Here is a 14,455-nt window from a genome sequence, read left to right as displayed (position 1 = left end):
TTAGTCTCTAGCCATTCTGCAATTCTCTGATACTAGTATTAAGTAAAACAAGAAGGTAATTTTAAACACAGAACTCGGAGAAAGCACTGCTTAGAGTGACAAACAAAAGGTTGGTGGCTTTTTTTAAGGGCCTAATCAGCTTTTAATGCAATCTTTTAAAAACCTCACTGGCAGGGGGTAGAGACTAAGCACTACAGATGTGGAACCTTGTTAAAAGGTATCTAGATGTTTCATCCTGTCAGTTACAACTGATTAGCATCAACTACAGAAGTTCAATCTACAAATTGAGACAATATTCACCATAGTTAAACAGCAGCAGTCTAAGAACTTAAGTGCACATCTACCAGAGAAGCTTCAGAGAAGCTGTTCTGAGCTCTTTTGAGCCCTATTAGGATCCTACAGAGATCACCAAAGCAGAATGCCTAATGGCATGCTTTTCAGCTATCATGTTGGTCTTGAAAGAAAAGACAAAATTCTTCAAAAGAAAAATTCTTGCTAGCTTTGCTTTGTTCACATGGATCCATTCAAAACCACAATGGCTTCAGATCACAACATCAACCAGTCTCATTTAATCTGCCCCATAGCTGGTTTCCCAGAAACCTAATAGGTTTCATTCTGACAGGAATCAAATTATGAGGGGGAAGTTTACAGTTATTCCCATGCGATGTTTTAATACTTCTCCCACTAACAAACTTAACAGATAATGTGATCACAGCATTTAATTTGCATACATCTACTCTAAAAAGAACAGCATTAAGGAACAATCCCAAAACTTGATTTGGAGTACTCTACTAATAGTCTTCTAACAGCTCAGACAGCAGATGACAGGTTAGTTTGGCGTAATCTCTCTTTAGTACCCTTATAACTCTCATTCCATTTAATTCAATGTTTGCAATTGTTCTTTCCTTTAATAATTGTTCTGGAGTACTACTGAAGCCAGAGTAAGGACAGGTGTGCTTGAAAATTCCCACTCTCCTACTGTATTAGCTGGTCCAATAAAGCATGCTGGCATAGGTTAGTCTAACAGGCTTGTTAAAATGCCTCACCAGTGGACTCATGATTTTAAATGACAATTCTCTCAGTATGAGAGAACTGAAAGAGCAGTCCATCCACTCCAGCGCATTAGGCGCTTTGAACTTTGCTTCCAGTTTCATTGGAACAGTTTCTGTTGTTCTGATAATTATTTTCATGTAGTATTTTCTCCTGGATTTATCATCATCTGTAAAATGGTAATCTTTTAACGGCTGTTCTTAGTTAGATCCAGTGAGTAACACAAGCAGAATCCCACAACCCTAAACATTTGATTTAGTAGCGCAGGGTCAAAGGAAACACATAAAAGGATACATAAGGATTGAACCTATAATTCTGATCTGCTTTACTAGCATGGCTGGTAGACCCATGGCTGGGTCCAAGAAAGCTAAAAAGAAACAAATACAAACACGATTTTTCAGCATGGGGACACTAACACTGGCCAAGAAACATCCTGGCTGAACCAACAATCAGAACAAACCGATTGTTACCAGAGCTAGAAAGCACTGGAAAGACTGCCCAACACTGCCTCCGAAGGGTAAGAGCCAACAATGCAAAGGAGAGACAGCGTTTGCAGTAAAAGCTGATGCACTGAACCTTCAGTGACACAGGAGAAGGGTGATGATGCACAGCTTCTATATGATGACAGCGTTGAGCTCTATGATGACCTGAGACTCTCAAAGCTGTGAATGGCATTTTAAACCCTGAAAACAAAGTGGCTTTGCAATGACTGTTTCCAAGCTTCACGACAGGTTTCGAGGAGAATCAGAGCCAAAGAGACTCCCTTGCGTATTGGCTTTCTTTGATAACAATGGACTTACTTTCAGGCAGTATGCTGAATATTTCTGTTACATAGATTTCAGATTGTAAGGAGCTACCTGAGAAATCTGAATGAGAACACCATAAAAAGGGTTTCTCAGACTGAAGAGTCTGAAGTTGTGAGAACTGCTGACTACCTTATTTTCAGATTACAACCAGGATGCTTGAGATTTTCTGATGTGATGAAAAAAATGTTCACAGGGAAGTGTTTCTGAGCAAGCCAGTAAGTACTCTGAAGTAACCAGGGATTTCCCTGTATCATTTACACTGATGGCTTGACAACCAAGAGGGAGAATCCTGATCTAAGACTGCCTTTAAGTTTCCATACAGTTCTGTGCCCGTGACACTCCTTATGTAATATGGGACTCTTCTCAAAAATAGATGTGAAGAGGAAGCTATTTTCTTGTCTTAGAAAGAACAGCCTGAAGTCTCAGTTTCCCATTATGCTTCAGATATCAAATCCCAGGCAGTTTGAAGGCAATGCTCAACTCAGCATAATCAATAACCTAGGGAATTAAATAGCCTGTGGTGATGAGGACATCAGGACATCAAATTACCATCCTGTCATTCCTACACATCCAAAGGAAGGGATCTTGAGGAGTTAGCTTATTTAATGAAACCTGCTTTGTCTAAAAATGTTCCCAACTAGCTGTACTTAAGAGAAAAATTTACTTAAATACTATTCTGGTCTATCAACTAATAGACAGACTGTAGATGTTAAAAAAGCGTACCACAGCAAGACACAGTAACACACCAGTGTTTCTAGACAGTTATCCCCACACTACAGCACAAGAGAATCTGCACAGGGCTAAAGAGACTCCTGTCAAGTTACAAATTCACTAGTAATTATGACTAAGTCTTCTGGAATTTTGTAGCTACAAACAGCAATTAAGAAAACACTTAAATTATCTTTAAATTAAATAAAAATTGTAGAACTAATTTCCTTTCAGAATTCCTTGCTTATGATTTTCAGATTATCAGCAACAACTGATGACGCTGAGGGAATACTATCATTAAAATCATGTAACTCACATATTCATCACTTTCTAACGATCTAAACAAAAGAAGCACTTAAGTTTATAGAAATAAAAATATTTTGTATTTAAGAACACCCTATTTGTATTTTAATCTATTTTCAAAGTTATTTACATTGCCTTAAGAAGCATATTTTAATCAAAGTAATGGACAGCTGATATTCTTTGAAACAGGCTTATCAATGCCTTAAGATGCAAAACATAAGCAGAAATAAGGAACCATGATTTCCAGACTGTCCAAGTGAAAAGTAATTTACTAATTTTACAACTGAGTATGCTCTTTGTGCATAACAGGAGCAGCAACGAAGCCTTTGCAATTGCATATGTAAGCACAAAGGGTCTGTTTTCCAGTGCTTTAATCTTCTCTGAAAATAAAAAAAATTCTGGAAGCAGTTGCAGTGCATATATCGTTAGCAAAAAGCTGGCAAAAAGGTTGGGATGTGAAGAGAATCCTACTAATACATATACACAATTTTGGTCTGAACACATATTAATAAAAAGGATGATAAAAAGCAACCTTGAGATTCCTCAAAATGTAAAAGCGTTGTGACATTCACTACTAAATTAATGAAGACATATGAAAAGGCATAAAAGCTGGTTACGTGTATATTAACACACAATAAACTAAGTAACAGGAGAATTACATTTATGATAAAATAGGGTCTTTATCTCATGGAAACTAATGTTTCTCTGAGTGTAATTCAGCCTATTAATTTTGTATTTTTTATGAAGCAAAACTAATTTCAGTCATGAGGAGATAAGACATCATTCTATCAATTTAGTAGTCCACCCATAAAGGGAAATAATATAAGATGCTTCAAAGGACTGTCTAAAACTCTCAGTTACAAGAACTATACACATCAGTACAGTAAGACTCCTCACCCACAGAGTTACCTCGTTGTTAACTCCTGAAGCACAGAGATCAATAAATAATTGTGGATACCTTTGTTACTCATATATCTAATCCTCTTCTGAGTCTCTTGAACCTTTTGACCTCAGTTATATCCTGAGGAAAGATCTTCGTAGGCCATATACGCAATGTAAAATTTTCAATTTTTCAGATTTAATTTATAAAATATGTTTATGAGAAAAGGCAATACTATGATCTTTTTACATTACATGGTATGCTCGGTATGCCATTCATCATTCGTAATAAAGTGCCAAAGAAGGCGGCATTGCAATCACTGCCTTCATTTAACATCAGTAAAACTAAATTAGACTCCTTCATAAAACAATGGCAGCATCTAGAGCCAGTTACATCCAGGCTGGAGGCTGAGGGAAGGGCAACTAAGAGGGCAAAGAGGATTACACAATCTTCCCATAGTGGCAGTACAAAGAACACACACTACAAACTGGGGGATCACAATTCCTTTATCACTCCTTCTTTGCCTTCTGAATTCTACTCATCTCCAAACTGAAAACAGCATATCACCCAAAACAAAAGTACAGAAGATTGAGTTATGTGAGCAGAAAAATTATGCTGGATCTTGTTTGAGTCAGATGTAAGACCCAACAGGATAAATAAAACAGAGCTAAATACAACAGAGATGAATACAGAGCTGTCTTACAGTTTCAAGCCAAGAAAATTTCTTTCCTTAAGCACTACTTTGTTTGCACATTCTTTGTAAGTAAAGAGCAGTCATATATTTTTGCAAAGGTCTATCACTGATTTCTCTTCACAAAAGGAACAAGTACACAGGTATTTTCTTCTAGCTTATGTATTAGGAAATAAAATGTTCTGAGGAATTCATATACAGCTAGCATATGCCCATAGCAAGCCATAAGCTTGTTATGCTTGAGGAAGCATTAGTAGCAGAGGAACTACTATTCTGATGACACTGCATTCAAATGGAAATACCTCATGACAACAATGTACTAAGTGGACTTTAGTAGTAGGGACTGTGGGTGGTAGGACTAAGGAGTCACCTGATGAACGAATGAAACCACTGAAAGGAGTCACTGGGATATACGGAAAAGAAGATGAGGAGGAACAACTGTTCCTTTGAGAAAGTCATCCCTCAGCCCTTGCAGAAAGGCAGGAAATTGGGACCAGATGCAAACTGTGCAGAATGAGAAAACTACTTTGAGACCACAGAACAACACTGACCAAACTCAGAAAATGCCACTGAATGGTCAGTGAAGTACAAAGCTTTGCACAAAGAATAGTTTCTTTAAATCTACGGATTTTTTTGATTTTTCTTGTAGGTTAAATACAAATAATTTAGCAATACGTTTACAAAACTTCGCTGTTTGTTTTCCACTTTCAAACTTTTTTTTTTAAACTGGAAAAAACAGTAATGTGAGGGCTTTTTTGAACTCTAGGGTTGTGCAATAACTAGGAATAAAGAAAGGCATCTCTTCTTGGTTTTAGGACCTAGTCAACTCATCACATGTCAGTCAGGGACGCTGGATGAAGATCAGATCCCTAGGAAATGGAGAGGGATGTGTAATGTAACAATTTTCTTTGACTTGGCTTAGATTTTAGAAAGGTAAGATTTAATGGGCAGATCTACCAACAGCAACATGATATGAATACAGCAGGGAGAATTTAACAAGAACTGTATTAGCTACTGAACAGTGGGAAGTTCACTGAAACACAATTCAAAGCAACCACCAGGAGAGGAAAAGATACCAGGAAAGTGATTCTGGCTTAGGTACAGTTGTTTGGTATAACAAATGCGTATTCTGCTTTTAATGGCAGCAATGTTCATGTGGTAAAACTATTTTTATAAAAGACAAAAAAGTCCAAGTTTTGTTTTTACTTAGCTTACCATGTTGGAATATACTTCATAACTTCAAGAAAGGAATTACGCACACGAATAATTAATTATTGATCTGATGATGCATTAATACAAACTATCTAGCTCAATCAGCTGACTTTGCTATATTGCACTTGGGGAAATTTCCTGATTTTTTTGCTTGTCATAGATTTTAAAAATATGTAAACTGCTCTGTTGCTCTGTAAACAAATGCTGCTAACAACAGTATTTTAGTCCTTTTTTCACAAAAATAAAACTATTAGAAGAATTAAAACATAAACAGGAAGTTTTTTATGTAGTTCCATAGCTAGAACATAGAAACTACAAAACTTCAATTTTAGGAAAAGCTGAAGTATAAAACAGCTATTCATCTAATAATCTTACTATACAAAAGAGTGTGTTTTGTAACATGAAAGCTGTATGATTTTGAAACAAACCTTGTCCATTAGTTTACTTGCATGAAGACTCAGGCTATTAAAGAATATCTTCTTGCTCAACAAATGCATTTCTTCAATTGTTGTCAACAGTGTGGCTGCACTGTTTCCTACAATACCACTGAAAACAAAATTAAGATTAATTAACTAATCTGAAGGGGGGGAACATGACAGGGTCAGATACGTTAGACAGCATTTCAAATTGTAGATTTCCAATGTTGAAAATTTACAACAAATAATTGCAGGGAACAGTTCTCCATATAAGCCGAGAGATTCACTCATAAAATGACTGTGAGAACAAGCATTATCAACTATGTCATTAAGCAGATATTAAGTACAGGCTATCTAAAGCTTTGCACAAACTTTTTAGTAGAATTCTAAAATTTACTGGATTTTTGTTTTGTTATTCTGTAAATCTACTTCTGTTATAGAAAACAGATTACGTAAACAAAAAGGGTTGATAACTTTATTCTGTCAAATTGTCCTTCAGGGATAGTATCAAGTCTCTTGTTTCTTCATTGCGATGTTAGGCATCTCCAAAAATAGAAGAATTCATGACTCGCTATTCCAAGTGTCAAGTTATTACACTTAGCATGAATACCACATAAACTTTAAATGACGCTACATGACTATGCACTTCTCATGGATATACCTTCTGTCTAAAGTAAAAGTGCTTCTAAGCTACAAAAATGGCAGTAAAAATTCATTGCATCTTAATAGGACTAATTTAAACTTGTAGCTTGATTTTCAGATTATAAACTTGTTGCATTTAATAGATAATTTCTCAAATTGGATTTTCCCTTCATTAGTCAGGTGCACTTCCTCTATACAGAGGAAATTATTCAGCTGACAGAAGGTACTTCAGTGGTCTTTAAACAATGTATCGTTAGCAAGACAGAAAGAAACAGATAAGACTGCCTAAAACCTTCCATTTTAACATCACATTTTCAATTGCACAAAGCTTTATAACCACTGGGAAACACAAACTTTGGAGACAGAAAAATGACAGCAAAAATCTTTCAGCTGTTTTTGACAGTAAGATTAGGAATAAAATGTTTTATTCCATATTATAAAAGGAAAAAAAAAAGCTCTTATACGTGTTCTACCATAGACCTGTAGTGCCATCACAATTGAGGATTTTAAATACCATGGGAGATGCCTAAGAACCACTTACCCCAGTCTGACCAACATCTAAATGTCTTTTCAAACTGAAAAGAAGCTCAAATACTAATACTAGTAATTCTAATTCTCAGCAGTTCAGTCCAAGGCTGTGGAGGAAAATTTTCCTGCTACTGCTGTTTCTAAGCAATAGGAACTACTGCAAATGCCACAGTGTATAAAACCAGAGATTCTGCCTTTTCTCAGGTTTCTGTGTTCCTGGTGGCATCTGGAATGTTGGAAGATGATTGGTGCACCTTCAACAGCGAGATACACAATGACGGAAGTATCTTCCCAATAGAACAATGCAAGTGCGTAATTAGAAAAAATGGTATCAAAACATAGTTGTTTAAGGAAGAAAAGAAAAATTGAAGTTCTAGAGAGAGATAATTTAATTCTATCATTTTCTCAAAGGGGACTTGACTTTGTCATCTTAAATGATGTGGGTTTTTTTGTATACTACTTGTATCTACACAGAACGATTAAGAAACAGTTTCTGTGGCAAATTGATGCTATATTCCAAAGCAGATTCCGTATGACTTGAGGAATGACAACAGATAAATGGCATCTCCTTGATATCATGCACATTTCTCCTCGATTCCATAGTACAGAACAAAAACTAAGCCATGAAAATACTCTTTTTACTATATTAATCTTTATTTATACAATAAAAAAAAAAGACACATCTTTAATATACTTCGTAATTTTGCATACCTGATTGTATGGTGGTAGAACTTGAGAAGATTAGAAATCTTGTACAGTAAAACTGCTCCTGGCTCAGCAACAATCACCTGCTCAATTCTAACCTGCAAAATAAAGAAATACAAGCATCCTTTAGGTCATACATTCCAAAAGCCAATCCCTATGATTTTATATGCAATATATGTCAGATTTTTGAAAAACAAATTTAACCAGAAATAAATTTAACAAGAGAATGTCCAGTTAACTATAACATTCTGCTTGATCCGAAGTGCTTCTAGGCTGCCAAGTCTCTGGGTAGAAAACAAGCAGGTGTATGTATTCTTTAAAAAAACGAAAACAAAACAAAAACCCTATTTCTCTATAGATTTTTCTTGCAACTTGTTATTGAAAATTTCAAAATAATGAGATCATTTGATGGATTAATACCAGTACATACTGGAATTCTCCCCAGCGCTGTATAGCAAGAACAGCTGCAGAGCTGCAATTTCCCTAAACTACAACAGCTGATCATTAGCATCATGCTGCAATTCAGAACATCCAAAGTATTAGGTATTTTACCCAAAAGACAAAATTTCACCTGGAATAATCTCTCCTTCAGTTAAAGGAAAGATTATATACCAGCTATTGGTATGTAATTAGATACATTTATAACTAATGACTAGCTATGTTGACTATTTATCTCAACCAGGAGATAACTGGCTACACAGACCAAACAGTGCCGACTTTCTTTACACTTGGACAGTTGATGTCTTGTCTCCATGGTACACACAGTCTCAATCCACTCATAAAAGGCTGCCCCAGGGTCAATCTTTGGGCACTCATGAAGCAGTGACAGACAGTGACTTATCACTGCACTGTTCACCCACGTGCCTGTGTGTGAAAGGGCTACACACAAATCACCAGCCACCACCCGCTCTCCCAAGTTATTTGTCTGCTGTTCAATGGAGCATGATGTGCAGCAGTGCCTTCTTGTCAGAGCCAGCTGCAGGGAGAATTAACTAAGATTATGCTTCCTCAATCCTCCCCCTCTGCATCTAAGTCAGGGACCAAACCCAAAGAAAAATTGTTGACTTTTATTCGCAAAGCTCAATGCACCACGTTAATTTCAACACTCAGGTGAACTTCACTCTTCAATGCATATGTATATACAGTGGTACAGATACAAATACCTGTCTCCAATGTTGCATAAAAGGCCATTTGGGCACAGATACTGAGTATACTCTAGGTGTACAGCAAAAAAAAAATAAATAAGAAAGGCAGGGGAAAAAGAGGACAATCAAAATATTGACACACACACAAAAAAATAGCAATAACTAATAATAAAGAAAAGAATTAAGAAAAAGACAGAATAGGCAGAAGGAGAGGAAAAAAAAAAAAAGCCAAAAGATTTTAGGGTTAGGAAAACAAGAATGAGAATTAAAAAAACAAAGCAGGAAAAGAAGCACTGTTGCTTCCCATACAGCAATCTTCACTGCATAGGAGAACCAAAATTTGCAAGCGACTCAACCTAACCTGCTCAGGGAAGTCCTTGACTTATAGGTCTTACCGTTTCCTAATCCTATGCGTCCTGTAGTCAGTTGACCATAAAAGACCATCTGAGGTCTACGTAAGGCATCAAAAACATTTTGTTAGTTTTGACCTCATCTTAAGTGCTATGAAAAAGATGAGGACCTTAATTTAAACGTTTTTTAGGGTCCTCCTACTTCCATCTGAAATGACAGGCCTGTGGTAAGATCTACCACTAGCGAGTACTCAAGATTCACTTGGATGCCTAAAACTCAGACCAACTATCAGTAAGAAATGTGGACAATTTATACTGCATATAAACATAATCCTTCTTCAAAAGTAAGGAAACTGTATCATATTGTACATTCACATGGAAACACATAAACCAGTAAGAAAATTCTACATAATTCTGTAAGTATTTAAATGTGCTTGTGGAAATACTACGACTAGGCTTTTATCAGGCTATTTTATACTTCAGCATCAACTCAAATCAAAGTGACAGGTTTGCAAACTTCAGCAGAAATCCACCAGAAAAGCAGTATATTGTGGTGCCATACGACTACAACAGAGAGTGTTTTCCCTGAACTTAATGCAGTTATTTTTCTTATTGTGGACAATCTTCAGAAAGAACAATGTATTGTAGAAAAGACTCCTCCAAACTGAGCCTACTTTTGTTGTTCCTCTCAACATGAAGGCTTGCAATTATCTAACTGCACTCTATGAAGGCTTTTCTGCTTGGGGGTTTGGGGGTTTTTTTCTGCTTTTTTTTTTTTCTATGGAACATTTCCCCAGGGGAAACAGTAAGAACTGCGTATTTTACATTGGGAAGTCTAGACTGGCAGTGAATTAACATAAGCTGCATTCTATTAAAATACAGAATACAATGGGAAGTCTTTAATTGTTCTTTTAGTTTTTTTATTTTTATTAGCACAGTAACTAACTACTGACAATATTTCGGGGGGTATTTCTACAGATAACAAAAGCGCATAAGTATAAAGATTTTGGCAATCAAAACGGCAGGTATTCTGTATGAAACTGTACAAATCATAAGTACTCAAATCAAGACCAAAACTCCCTCTGACTTACACAAAGGTTTGATTCTATCCCTAACTACTTTGTTGGAATGCACAGAAATACTGAACTCAAACATCAGCATTCAGTACCAACAGAAAGAAAGAATGCAAGAACACAGAAAGCTTGGAAAATATCTTCAAAAAAAGCTGTGATATTTGTTTGTTTGTCTAATGTGACAGGTGTTTTTCAACAGGTCAAAAACTAAAGGCTGTGAAGGATGATCATGGCAATGAGCACAAACTGAAACACAGGAGGTTCTGTCTAAACACCACGACACATTTTTTTACTGTGAGGGTAACCGAGCACTGGCACAAGTTGCCCAAAGAGGATGTGGAGTCTCCATCCTCGTAGATATTCAAAAGCCGTCTGGATACAGTCCTGGGCAACTGGCCCTAGGTGGCCCTGCTGGAGTAGCAGGTTTGAACCAGATGACCTCCAGAGGTCCCCATCAACCTCAACCCTTCTGTGATTATGTGATATTCTAAATGGCATTTTCTTGATTTTTACCTCTCTTCAGACCTTCTCTCTTTCTTAACAGGAACCTATGTAGAGTATTCAGAACCTACCTGTTAACTAAGTATTTGGCAACTGGACACAGTTGTTATACCTACAGCATCTTAAGAGAAATTTATTAGAACAGTATTTAGTACACTAGATTTTACTTTAAAAAACACTTGGATTTATACACTGGATGGAACTAGCATAGTCAGGCAATTACTGGTATCAGCTTCATCACCTAGGATATTTTATTTTATGCTTATATGAAGAACGTCCAATAAATAAGGCAGTCATTCATTTGATGGATCACTATTAATGATTTCCATCAAATGGGTCCCCTAAACTGATTAAGAGTCTACCTTGAAAAACGACAACTGTGGAGGGATATGACAGAAATACAGCAAATCACGGCAGCATAAAGATGAAAAGTAGGAAATAATTTTTCATGGTCCCTTTCAATACAAGAGCTGGAGTTATTAAACAAAAAACCAAAAGGAGCTGGCTTTTCACACAGCATAGTTAAACTGTGCACTTCCCTCCTGCAGGATATGTTGTGAATACCAACATTTTATATCAACTTGACATATTCAAGAAGAAAAACCTACCAATGTCTATTAATACAAAGACAGTAGCTATGGCTTACTAAGTCCTTAGTACGTCCACAAACAGGCGAGGAAATGATTCTGCAGAAGTATCATGACATAAATGCACAATCTGTACACTATTCCCTAAGCATATGCTAATGGTCACTATGAAAAACAGGGTAGTAAGTTAAATTGATTTTTCATTTGACCCACTATAGTCATTCCTATATTCTTACCCCAAAGCTAAATTTTTGTACATAAGCACTCCTGAACTTTAGGAAAAGTAAAATAAAATCAAGATATAGATTTAGTATCCTAGTATCTCTCACTATATGACTACTTAAACCAGATATCTCTGAACTATGGAATTTTTAATTTTGAAGGGGTTTATGATTCTCAAAGTTGAGAATCTAACTCTTAACCAAGGGCGATGAAAATACATTGTAGAGATGCAGACAGAGGTTCTGGAAAAACATGACAGAACAATTTTTATATTTAGAATGCTAAGGAAAACAAAATACTTCACCTTCAGAGGCCTGCAGACACCTTCTGTGATGTGCCCAACTACTTCTTGAATATTTTCTTCCACACCTACAGTTAATGCAAACACATGCTAAGATTATGCAAATATAATTCCCTTTTCTTCAAGACTATAAAACAAACAAACAAATGTAGGAGCTACTCCTCCATAAAAAGCATTACGAACTGCATGTTCTCTTCTCCACAAGACTAGTTTACACCTCCACTGAACTTCAAATCCAGCCATTAAGAAACAGCTGCACGACAAAACAGAGTCCTGAAGACTCATTATCTTATGCTATGCAATTGCTTCCTAGCACAACATAGTGCCTGGGGATTTGAGGGAGAAGGAGCAAGGGGAAGAATAAATGGTCTAGCAAGAAACTGTCACAGTAAGGCTCAATATCAGTACTTCATGAAACTAAACAGAAAAAAAAAAGGCCAGTGAGACGCTCAAGGAGCAACAGTACCTACCATTTTGAAAGGCCTGAACCGTAAATACACGTCTGTCAGCGTTCAGTACTGACACGCTCATGGCATTGTTACAAATTAAATCACGTATGTACCTCCACACTACCGTGTGCTGCAGCATTAGCAAATGCTTCCTCCCCAGCAGCAACTGAAACTCATCTTCCACGGAACTATATACAAAAGAGAATATTGCCCTATCTTATCATGGAACACAAATGAATTGTTGCATGGCAACCAGTACTGTCATAAATCAAACTGAAAGCAACAGATCTTCAAGCTCTCACTTCAGTAACAACTCAGAATAGATTTATGGAGACAGCGATACTTTAATTCTAATTTAAAACTTGTCAACAGGAGTTCATCTTCAGATGGGACCCATGCAATGAACAGTAAACAAACTGACTGTGACATGTGATAGAAATCAGGTGACCTGAAGCTATATTTTGCAGATCTTATTTCAGACTAAAAGAGATTACCTCTGAGAGTAAAAATTATAAAAGATCAGAGATCTCTGCCAATGTCTCTTTACACCAAGATACGTGAAAAGCCACATAAGCAGAGACAACTAAATTCAGTGTGGTGTCTGTAAGAATTTCAGCATACTAAATTGGTAAGATAATAAAAATATGTTTACGTATTTGAGTATTGATACCAAGGAAGAAAGCAAGATTACAAACCACAAGATGTACGGTCTGTTATGTAATGGCTAGCTCCCAGATACACCCTAACAATTTACACATTTTTTAGTAGGAACAGTCACACTTTTACTGTTCATCAATATAACAAGCACCTAGCACATATTTGCAATAGTGTATCTAGACCAGATTGACTTAACAAGTTCTTGGGTATGAAAGTTTTAGCTGCAAAAATATACAAGTTCAAATATCAAAGGACATGAATTACAATCTTGTCCTTGCATCAATGCTTCTATGAAGCATTCAAAACAAGTTCTTGGGTATGAAAGTTTTAGCTGCAAAAATATACAAGTTCAAATATCAAAAGACATGAATTACAATCTTGACATACCACACGCTTGTGCCTTCACATATATTTTCATGTCCAATTAGAATATTTTAGATTCAGCAAACAGTAAAAAGAAATCTTCCAGCACAATGGGTTATATAACCGTTGCAAGTATTAGTATGTCATACTGACATAAAAGAACTATGAAATAAACAATTCTTAGAGACCCAAAATCACTTTCAGAAAACAGTTCATTACTGAAGATACACTTCTAGCTACCTGCTACACCACATATCATTTTTCTCTGTGTATCCTGTAAGGGAGAGATCTTTCTTGGACTTCATTTGGCTTCTGCTCTGCAGCTGGGTTCCTGTAACTCCATGAAAAATGGGTTTCTACTGCTTCTCTTAAAGAGAATGCCTGCAATTCTCCCTTCCTTTCAAGTGCAAGATCTCTGTAAGACTGGAAGGCTCCTGTTAGCAGGATACCTAAGCTCCAAAGAGGAGAACCAGCTGCTTTATGCTTGGCCAGTACAATGCAAAACAGTTAAACTTTTCTGAATGTATTTTCAGCGCTTAAAATTTTAATAGCATTTTTTGTCAGATTAATTTTAAACAGTTAACATTTGCAAGCTTAAAATTTTAAAACTTTTTAAAAGTTATTCTTGAATACTTGATTATGGGCTACATAGTTTGTTCTCTTTAAAGGCTTTTTCTTTTTTTTTTTTTTTTTTTTTTTAAGAAGAGAAGGGAAGTTTTTGTGTAGATGAGATTTACCACATTCTCCATAGACCTGAAATTACACACAGCTTATAGGAGAATTTAAAAAGAAATCTGAACTCAGAACAGAGATGCCTTAATTAAAATAATAAAACCAGTTCCATCTGCAAGAAGCTACTCAAGTTG

At 36.2% G+C, this 14,455-nt stretch overlaps 1 protein-coding gene across 1 annotated transcript in view; it reads right to left on the bottom strand.

The window, feature by feature from the left end:
- COG6 (component of oligomeric golgi complex 6) overlaps positions 1-14,455 on the bottom strand; it is a 61,624-nt gene that overhangs the window by 20,020 nt on the left and 27,149 nt on the right. Inside the window, exons 11-13 of the mRNA XM_009319932.1 lie at positions 12,124-12,188; positions 7,948-8,039; positions 6,079-6,196 (exon numbers count right to left, since the gene is read on the bottom strand). Of these exons, the coding sequence (XP_009318207.1) occupies positions 6,079-6,196; positions 7,948-8,039; positions 12,124-12,188 (275 nt within the window). The remainder of the gene's footprint in view (positions 1-6,078; positions 6,197-7,947; positions 8,040-12,123; positions 12,189-14,455) is intronic.

The sequence above is a fragment of the Pygoscelis adeliae genome, unplaced genomic scaffold (genome assembly GCF_000699105.1).
Source record: "Pygoscelis adeliae isolate BGI_AS28 unplaced genomic scaffold, ASM69910v1 Scaffold32, whole genome shotgun sequence".
In the NCBI taxonomy this organism is placed as follows: domain Eukaryota; kingdom Metazoa; phylum Chordata; class Aves; order Sphenisciformes; family Spheniscidae; genus Pygoscelis; species Pygoscelis adeliae.
Note: the sequence above shows the minus strand (reverse complement) of the source record. Positions and strands in the feature narration are given on the sequence as shown.